The 8,879-nt window shown below is 39.6% G+C and overlaps 1 protein-coding gene across 3 annotated transcripts; it reads right to left on the bottom strand.

Annotated features, from left to right (window-relative positions):
- Nucleotides 1-21: 21 nt before the first annotated feature.
- LOC127353780 (charged multivesicular body protein 4b-like) lies at nucleotides 22-8,508 on the bottom strand. 3 transcript variants are annotated; one of them, XM_051383339.1, is made up of 6 exons: nucleotides 8,209-8,502; nucleotides 6,579-6,675; nucleotides 6,230-6,347; nucleotides 5,080-5,206; nucleotides 1,519-1,744; nucleotides 22-154 (listed from the first exon to the last, which is right to left on the bottom strand). In XM_051383339.1, exons 1-5 carry the CDS (start codon nucleotides 8,390-8,392, stop codon nucleotides 1,542-1,544), a joined length of 729 nt encoding a protein of 242 aa, XP_051239299.1. In that variant the 5' UTR covers nucleotides 8,393-8,502; the 3' UTR covers nucleotides 22-154; nucleotides 1,519-1,541. The 3 variants fall into 3 exon arrangements, 2 of the variants coding, with proteins under 2 accessions (XP_051239299.1, XP_051239300.1); XM_051383340.1 differs by lacking the exons at nucleotides 22-154; nucleotides 1,519-1,744 and adding an exon at nucleotides 3,991-4,963 and having other exon boundaries at nucleotides 8,209-8,508; XR_007881347.1 differs by lacking the exons at nucleotides 22-154; nucleotides 5,080-5,206; nucleotides 6,230-6,347; nucleotides 6,579-6,675; nucleotides 8,209-8,502 and adding an exon at nucleotides 3,500-3,814 and having other exon boundaries at nucleotides 1,630-1,744.
- Between the last annotated feature and the right edge of the window lie 371 nt (nucleotides 8,509-8,879).

Genomic DNA, 8,879 nt, shown 5'->3' with positions numbered 1-8,879 from the left:
CTGCCTTCCCATTTGATTACAAGGCATGATCCAGTCACACTAGTCCACAGGTGTTACCAACGATATGATTTAAGGTTGAATTCCATTTAGTGTAGCAGAACCTTTCCAGTGAGCCAGCATGCTCAACAGCAGCACCCTGACTCTGTTTGACGACCTGAATGGAACAGAACCTTAATTAGTGTCATTGCTAACAACTGTGTTACCTTCTAGTTCATGTCAAAATGGCTGCTGTGAAAAAGGTCCGTTTTTGGGAGAGAATGGATGTAGTAGCTAGCAGTAGTAGTAACACTTAAAGGGCTACTCCAGCAATGAATTATTGCACTTCTATAATGTTGGGTGACTCATATGGCATCTTTGAAAGAATGGCCACACAAGTTCCTAATATGGGTCAAGATTCTTCCTAATCCTTTACCCAACCAGTAAGAAGATATTTTCATTAGGGCCTGCCTGCTAAATGCCCATATCTTTCCACCCTTCATCTCCTAACATTGATTACTTCATCATTATTTTCTCTGACAGGACAAATCATACTCCTGAGCATGGATGTATTATTTATTACCACTCAGCCTTGTTTACAATTTTGCCCAATGACCAAAACGGCCCCGATGGCCCACTGCAGCAAAAACATTCCCTGTGGCCCAAAAGGCATTTTCCCCTTACATCCCCATTAGCCAATAAAAGACACGTCTGTGAAACTGTTGAAACAAGGCCGATTATGTCTGGCATATGCAGCAGACGAACAACAGTGCACTTCCCTCCGCCTCAACACTAGCCCTCAGGATAATCCCCGCTGACGTCATAAGTCTTGTTCCATTTATCTGAACACTTAAGTGAACTAGATGAGATCAGCCCCAACAATGGAGCTCACTCTATAGGTGTGTAAACTATAACTTTTATTTATTTACCAGGGACAATGCACATAATCAGCATTTCAGGTTACTCATCTAAATGTGCCAAAGTTATAGAGCTCATTTTCATCCATATGAATATCACGGATCAAATTGCCTTTCAGTTTCAGTTTTTCATTGAAATGAGTCTGTGGGTATTTCTGATGATTGGCCAACAAATGGTGGTTCATCCATGATAGTTTGTTAAATCCCGTGCAGCTCCCCCACCCACTTTCTCTCTGCTCTCCAGGTGGCCTCTGTGTGACGTATGCCAGGGGCTGAGGGTGAATCAATGAAGTGGAACAGCTAACGAAACGCAGCCTTATTCTCATTGGATTGAATAGGCACCATCTTGATGTCTGGTTTATACTTTTTATAATACCTAACCTACAATAACCTATGCTCCAGAGCCACAACTGTCTATATACACTGAGTAGTACCCCCCATGATAAGTAAACTGATCTTCATGTGTAAAGTCAGTAAAGTTCCTCTTTGAGGAACCTATGAAATATAATTGTCAATTATAAATACTGCAACTTTTAGGAATTGAATACTTCCACTATGTTTATAGTTTACAGTATGTGCTGCTCTCTCCTATCTCACTCTCACTCATGTTTGATTCCCACTTTACCTTCTGTGATGGGACATGCTGAGTCACTTTCTGGCCATGAATTTCTTCCCCACTACAACTGGTGTGGAAGAAGGCCTCCGCTCTTTGATGGCATCGGCTATAGTTATCTTGGTCGGCGAGGCGTATATGTCTTCTCGTGATGGAGCAGTGACGAGGATGGTTGGTGGGCCTGAAGAGGAGCTACCTGAATCCGACTCAGGGATGGACTGTAATGGGAGGGAGCTCTCTGCAACCAAGAGGGAGAAAATGACTATCACAGGTGGAAGATACACGCTGACTGACACCAAATATCAGTCAGATATGCAGCAGCTTCATGAACCCAAGAAACTTATGAAAGGTGGTCTTTACCCACACCCCATCTCCACCAGCCTCCAACCTTTAGTTCCTGTCTACTTAGTCCTCACAGATATAAGAGTAAACACTGGACTTTTATTGGCCTGGAATTGACCTGCAGGTCAGGTGAGTCAAACTTGCTGACTAAAGGATTTCCAGCTGTGTGTGCCTGTGTGTGTGTGTGTGTGTGTGTGTGTGTGTTCGGTACAAGGAGCAACAACACCTTTTAAATTGGATTGTGCTAATTTCTTAAGAGTGTTAGGGCTGTGTCTACCGCAGGTCAGTACTACACAGAGAAGAATAATTATCGGTTACAATGATCATTAACAGTTTGGTATATATTCAGCAGCGTTGATAAAAAGACACCAGACCTTTTTACACTGCTGAAGTACATTGTAACTTGGTACATGAGGAGGACACATCCTACATCTATGCTGATGGTAGACAATACATGTCAAATAACTTCTAAAGTAATTAGTCTATGGCTTCAAAAGCTATCTGGATAGTAGGGGAGAGTGGGGTAAGATGAGCCATTTTTCATATTTAGGATCACTACATCAAGGCAATCATAGTTTTGTCGCTAACTAATATATCTGCATGTATTTCAGGATGTTGTGAATCCCTTCAAACAAACAGAATGAGTGTAAACATAACTGTTTCCATAATATAGCATGTCCACAAAAAGTGGTCTCGTGGCTCAATTTACCCCGTGTATGGGGTAAGTTGAGCCGTATCCCTACCCCCCCCCCCACCTTCCTCCCCACCTCCACCCACCCCTCCCTCACCTTCTCCCTCCCTAATAACAACTGTGTATTTTATTTATTTGTAACAGGTACAATAACTTTTTTTATTATTATTATTGCATATAACTGTTAAACAGCTGTTTTGTGAAAAAACATTTTAACATGAGAATGCCTTAAAGTGCGCTTAGGAAGAGAACATTAACAGCTGTGTTTTTGGAATATACACAGAATATGTTTTTGGATACACTTATTGAGTGTATTTTGGCTGTCGCCACCGGCTCAACTTACCCCTGGCCAAATGGCTCAACTTACCCCAGAGCTACCATTCTGACTTTATTAGTCCCCACAGCTAAAATGGTGCACTTTTATGCTAGGTTTATGAGCTCATGTTGTAGCTCATAGATACCACAATTGATGTATAAAACTAATTTAAAATCATCTATTTTGGTCTAAACCCAATTCTCATGAAACTTATGATAGACTCAATTCACTTTCAAGAGTGAAAAAAGATTTTTTGGAAATAAATATTAAATATTAACTATGTGGTTCTTACATTCACAGACTCCATGAAGTGATGTCTTCCTCCTAAATATTTGGTCACATGATCAACGTTTACCATTTCCTAGCAACAAGGGGTGGCTCAACTTACCCTTTGGCTCAACTTACCCCACTCTCCCCTATGTCAGTGTACACTAAAATATTCCTATCTACAGTAGTGGACAGATATACCTCCCCCGTACTTTAGGACAAACACAAACAGAATATTGTGAAAATTCAATCTGTTCCTCAAGAAGCAATCCTTTAATCCAACTTGTAGAAATCACAGAATTACCTATTAACTCATCATTTCTATCCACACAGCTCTCTACTGAGGTCATTGGAGGTTCTGTGTATTTCACCCCTACCTGAATCTTGCCTCTGGCTTGCTCCAGACCCCATTAGGCTTTAGTCAGCTGCTGTACAGTCCACATACATGGTGCTCACATTTTGGTCGGCCTTTGCTACGGCACATTAACAGTCTGTATTTATGGGCCTGTGCTATGCCTGAGACTACTGCCAATCTTCCTCTCCCCCGTCTCTGCCACTCCCTCCCTGTTACCGTCACTCGCTCTGTCTGGGTGACAGACACTAATCCTGTGCAGTGTCTCACAGGAGTAGATAGAGATACTGGGTTTAAAGCTGCAGTAACTTTTTTTTAAACATATATTTTGGGGCTGAAGATAGACAGGAAAGGGGCTGCTGCAGCTAGGTACATGGCAGCAGTAGGTAACTTTTATAAAGAAATTTTTTTGTGATATCTGCTGAAACGTTCACTATATCCTGACAGAAGTAAATGAGACAGATAATCTGTGAAACAAGCAGGTTCCTCTGTGTTAGATCGATTATTCAAATCTCATGTCTATAAATTCAATGTTTATTTTTGTAACATTCAGCAATTTGAAACAAAAACTCTTAACGTAAGGACCCTGACTGCCAACAGCATCAAAGCCAACACTGTGTTTCACCAAACCTTAAAAGACCATCTCAGCTACAGCAAAGATCCTATATAAAAAAGATCAATTTGTAGTAATACACAAAATAATAAGAGCCACTGCTGAGAAGCATGAGTAGGTGAAACAATGATGGGAGGGGACAAGTTCAGTAATGTCGCATTACTTCATAGGGTAATTAAAGCTGCAGTAGGTACATTTATTTAATAAAAAATGTTTTTTTGTTATATTTGCCGAAACTTGCTCTATATCCTCACAATAGTACAAGACAGAATAAATAATCTGTGAAAACATCAGGTTCCTCTGGCTCCTCCTAGTGCTCCTCATGGCAAATGTTTAGTTTTACTTCCAGGGACCCAAAGTGTCTGTATTTAACAACCAGGGAATGAGAATGAACTATCTTTCTTGGCTCTGATTGGCTGTTTTCATTCAGGCCTGGTGGATTTGTGCAAATACCATTAGGAGCACTAGGAGGAGCCAGAGGAACCAAATGTTTTCAGAGATTATCTGTCTTATACTACTGTCAGGACATAGTGAAAGTTTCAGTTTAAATAAAAATAATACGTTTAACGACTGCAGCTTTAAATCATGTTTACAAATGCCCTAATTATAGTATAATAATAATAATAGTGTATTACAGAGCTCATAATACTTCACTACAATAAAAATTAGAAGTAGTTTCTGCAATACATTGCATTAAATAACTCGCTCCTTTTCACTAACACTTTGCTATAGAGTCAAATGTCCACATAAACATGGGAAACTCATGAACAATAATGTATTTATTCCATCCTGCACTATGGTGTGTTTATGAGGGTCCGTTCACCCAGCGACGCAGATACTCTAAATCTTCCTCAAACTCGTCTTCCTCAGTCTTGGCTTTGGGGGAGAAAAGACAAAAACAACTGTGAGCTATCTGCATGAATCAGTTGATACATCAGCAAGTCCTCTGCTTTACCAACCACGCTAACCAGATGCTATCAGATGGTTCTTACCAGGACGGGGAGGTGATGTGGTTGGCGACACTTTGGTACAAGGGACTCTCTCCTCCATTCTGTCCTTCTCAAAGAGACTCTCATCCAGATTCTTCTCCAGCCTGTCCAGCTCTGCCAGCAGCTCATCCTGAAGGAAACACACACACAGAAACTGGCTCATATCAAAATAGAAAACTGCAGTGTGCTGGAATGAGCTTTAAATATGAAACCTGGCAAATGATGTGCAAAGGCCTCCCAAAACACATGAACCCAATTGGCCAGATGGTGGCCCAAAATGCAATTTTGCAAAGGCCACAGCTCTCACACTGATTCCAACTGACTTGAAATTGGACACATATGTCCAGCTCAATGTGCTGTACAAAAATGCTCTTGGACCATTGAGTCTGTCTGACTAGACTTTCCGCCATTTAGAATTTTTTGTAAAGCACATTTTTGACATCTCCTCCTAAACCATTGGTCTGACTTAGTATCTCAAAATAATGACTTTGTGATACTAAGTCAATATTTTGAGATGCTAGGTGAAAATACTGTATTATAATGACAAGAGTTGTATAAAACGTGTTTATGTCCTATTTAGTTTTCAAGATACTGAGCAAAGAGCTTTCAGAGGGGCGTGGCTCAGTACACAAATACAGACTATAAATCATTGTTTGTCCAGTCATTACAGAACTCAAATGATATGTTTCAAAACAATATTGAACGAAGTGTGTAAAACTATTTTGTAATTTGTTGAAACAGTCTGTTATGACTTGAACCCTGCATGGCTGCTTGTGGCTTTAATTTTTTTAAGTAAATTTTTTGGGCTTTTATTGCCTTTATTATAGTGACAGTGGAAGACAGACAGGAAAGGGGGACAGAGAGAGGGGATGACATGCAGCAAAGGGCCGCAGGTCGGAATTGAAACCTTAGCTGCTGCAGCAAGGACTCTGCCTAGGTACGTGGGTCGCCAGCTCTACCCACTGAGCTATCCGGGCGCCCTGCTTGTGGCTATATTGATAACTTTTTATTTTTTACATCAACATGATATATACGTCATGATATAGCAAATGATGATTGAATCAGAATCACACTATTCTGTGCAAATAAACAATAAGTCAAAAAGATAAGTCACACAGAAATAAAACTCCTGAAATAGTAACTCTCATTGTACCTCATCAAATTCTACTCCAAAGCTCACAGATGTGTAGAAGGTGTCCGACATGTCTCGAGTCTCATCCTGCTCCTCTGTAATGTCCTTGATCAGCTCGTTCACCTTGTTGACGATATCTCTGAAACGTCCAGCAGAGAGTTCCTGTCTCAATTGACTTTCACTTTAACTACATGTATGTACACAAAAAGAGGATGTTACAACATTGCAGTGAGCTGGAGCCAGAACTCATGGTATCACATGGAAATAGAAAACATCCACATATATTCTGTGAGTTCTTCAACTCCATTTCTTTCAGGTATTCATGTCAATAATTCAAAATGACCACGTGTGCTGATATTTTTCCCCTTACATGTGTTCCTGAGCAGACCTCATGGCCTTAACGGCGCAGTCAATGTACTTGAGATGTTTCTCGTACCACTTCTTTCTTCTCAGCGCCTGCAGAGACACTGGAAGAGAACACAGTTAGATACACTATAAGAGTATGAACATACTTAGCTCAACAAAGTGAAAAGAAAGACACAATCATTGGGGTTTTCAAACAAAACAGCAACTTCAGTGATCACACAGATAAGTGTCAAGCCATGTTATCTTGATGGCAGCTGTATTTGTTACTGTATATAAGTAGTGAAAATACAGGAGGCCTGCAGCTTTCTTGACACAGTACAGGAGTACAGTACGATGATACAGTAAGATGATATACATTTGTCAACAGTCCGACATTTTGCCATACTACCTACACTGTGATAAGTATAACATATTATTAGATAATATTTTGACAATTAAATTATAGCCAATACATTATCGTTATCGCTTGATTTCAACGTTCAATTTATTCTTCCATAAAACATGTACTTTCATCCTAATCAACCGAACAACGAAAATGTAGGCAATTAATGCCCATAAAATAAGACCATTGATAAAAACAACATAAAATGTTCCATAATAAATATAACATCGAAATAGCAAAGCAGACTAAAACAGAGTCCCAGTTTACAAAGTTCTCGTTATGGGGTCAGCCTTATGTTCCCACAGCCCATGTTCCCACATTTCTAGGACATTTTCAAAATTAGGTCTTGTGTTCCTACATTGTGTTACGGTTAGGGGTTAGGGGATACCAAATTGGGAGAAAGGGGGATAAAATCTGATACCAATTTAGGAAAAAGGAAATGTGGGAACATAGGCATGCTCCCCTAGTTATACACTGGGGGATATGGCAGCATAGCCTGAGTGTGAGTGGCTTCCACAGCCATTTGTCAGGTAACATTACCGTATTTAATTTGCTGGATTAGGCTAAAGCAGACACTTCTCTCCAGCTCTTTTATCCATTAAAAGTTTCTCAATAGAAAATCTGACCTCACACTAACACAGATTTTTTTAATCTCTTTTTCTTTTCTCACACTTTTAATCTATTATGGTCATGTATTAATGTAATTTTAATTCAAGACCTCTTCGTGTAAACTAGGCTACACTAAATTAAAATGTTAAATGTGTTTCACAGCTGTTACCTAATGGCTGTGAGGCCCATGGACATACAACGTCGCCGCCATATTGGACCGGGCAACATGCCATAACTCAAAAACACGCCTGACTCACGTTCAGGTTGAGGCTGTAGCACAATAATATATGTATAATAATTATATGTATAATAACAATAATTGTTATATGTGTTTGTATTCATTCACTAAAATGAAATAAAATTGGTTAGTTTCTTCTAAAGTTTGCATGCACATATAATAATCAATAGCTGTGTAATGTAACGTTAGATATGTCTATGCTCTGAGCAGTATGCTGATGACTTTGGTTTGTTAACCCTGAAAGGCTCTTAAAGTAACAGAGGTCAGTGAGCTAACGTGCTAGCTTCATAAAGGGCTAGCTTGTTAGCTAACACTCACGTTACCTCACCTGGCTACTTTTACGTTTTAATGTTTCTTAAAGAATACAGTAATTGATACTGTATTCTTCCCTCTGAAATATCTCACCTCCTCTGTTCTTTCTGAGGTTTTTCTTGACACACAGGAGCTCCTGGTCAATCTTTTCCTTCAGAAATGATTTCTTCTTCATCAGCAACTCCTCTCTGTCTGGAGGTTTCTCAATCTCCTCTTGTTGGCCGGGCTTCTTTCTCACCTTTTCTCCTCCACTGAACATCTTAACCAATAAGGACATGTCCGTGATTCTGGCTGAAAGACTAAATGAACCCTTAATGGGCAGTGTTCAGGAGGAGGTGGTTTGTAGCTAACGTTATCCCTCCAGCAGCCTGTAACCCAGAGACCACTTTCAAAACAAAATACACACTTTGTGCAACACCGAGCAGACAATTGTTTCTGGATTATTATTTTTCCAACTAGACTGCAATAATCTAGTAAAAAATATGTCAATTTATTGTTCTGTTTTTTTGCCTCAGTTCAAGGAAAGCTGCATGTCTGCAGTGTGAAACCCAGTAAGTTAGTTCAACTTGAACTGTTGGAGGACACAGATTGCTTCAGCTGGTTGTTTTTAAGCAGGAAAGATATTTGATTTGAGTAGAAGTAACTCAAGAATTTACTGTTAATGTAACTTAATAATTAAGATAATTGTACCAATTCTATTCAGTTAATTGAAGTTACACTCATATGCAGCATTTTGCCAAACTTATTTAAAATGTGTGAACAGA

This window comes from Dicentrarchus labrax, unplaced genomic scaffold, assembly GCF_905237075.1.
Source record: "Dicentrarchus labrax unplaced genomic scaffold, dlabrax2021, whole genome shotgun sequence".
Classification (NCBI taxonomy): domain Eukaryota; kingdom Metazoa; phylum Chordata; class Actinopteri; family Moronidae; genus Dicentrarchus; species Dicentrarchus labrax.
The sequence above is the reverse complement of the archived record's forward strand: the minus strand, read 5'-3'. Positions and strand labels throughout refer to the sequence as shown.

Excerpts from the sequence above, each read along its gene's own strand:
- LOC127353780 (XM_051383339.1), bottom strand. The coding sequence starts at position 8,392 with ATGTCCTTATTGGTTAAGATGTTCAGTGGAGGAGAAAAGGTGAGAAAG. Across the intron at positions 6,348-6,578 it reads AGGTCTGCTCAGGAACACAT|AGATATCGTCAACAAGGTGA; the intron begins GTAAGGGGAAAA and ends TGGACGTTTCAG. Across the intron at positions 5,207-6,229 it reads TTGGAGTAGAATTTGATGAG|GATGAGCTGCTGGCAGAGCT; the intron begins GTACAATGAGAG and ends TGTTTCCTTCAG.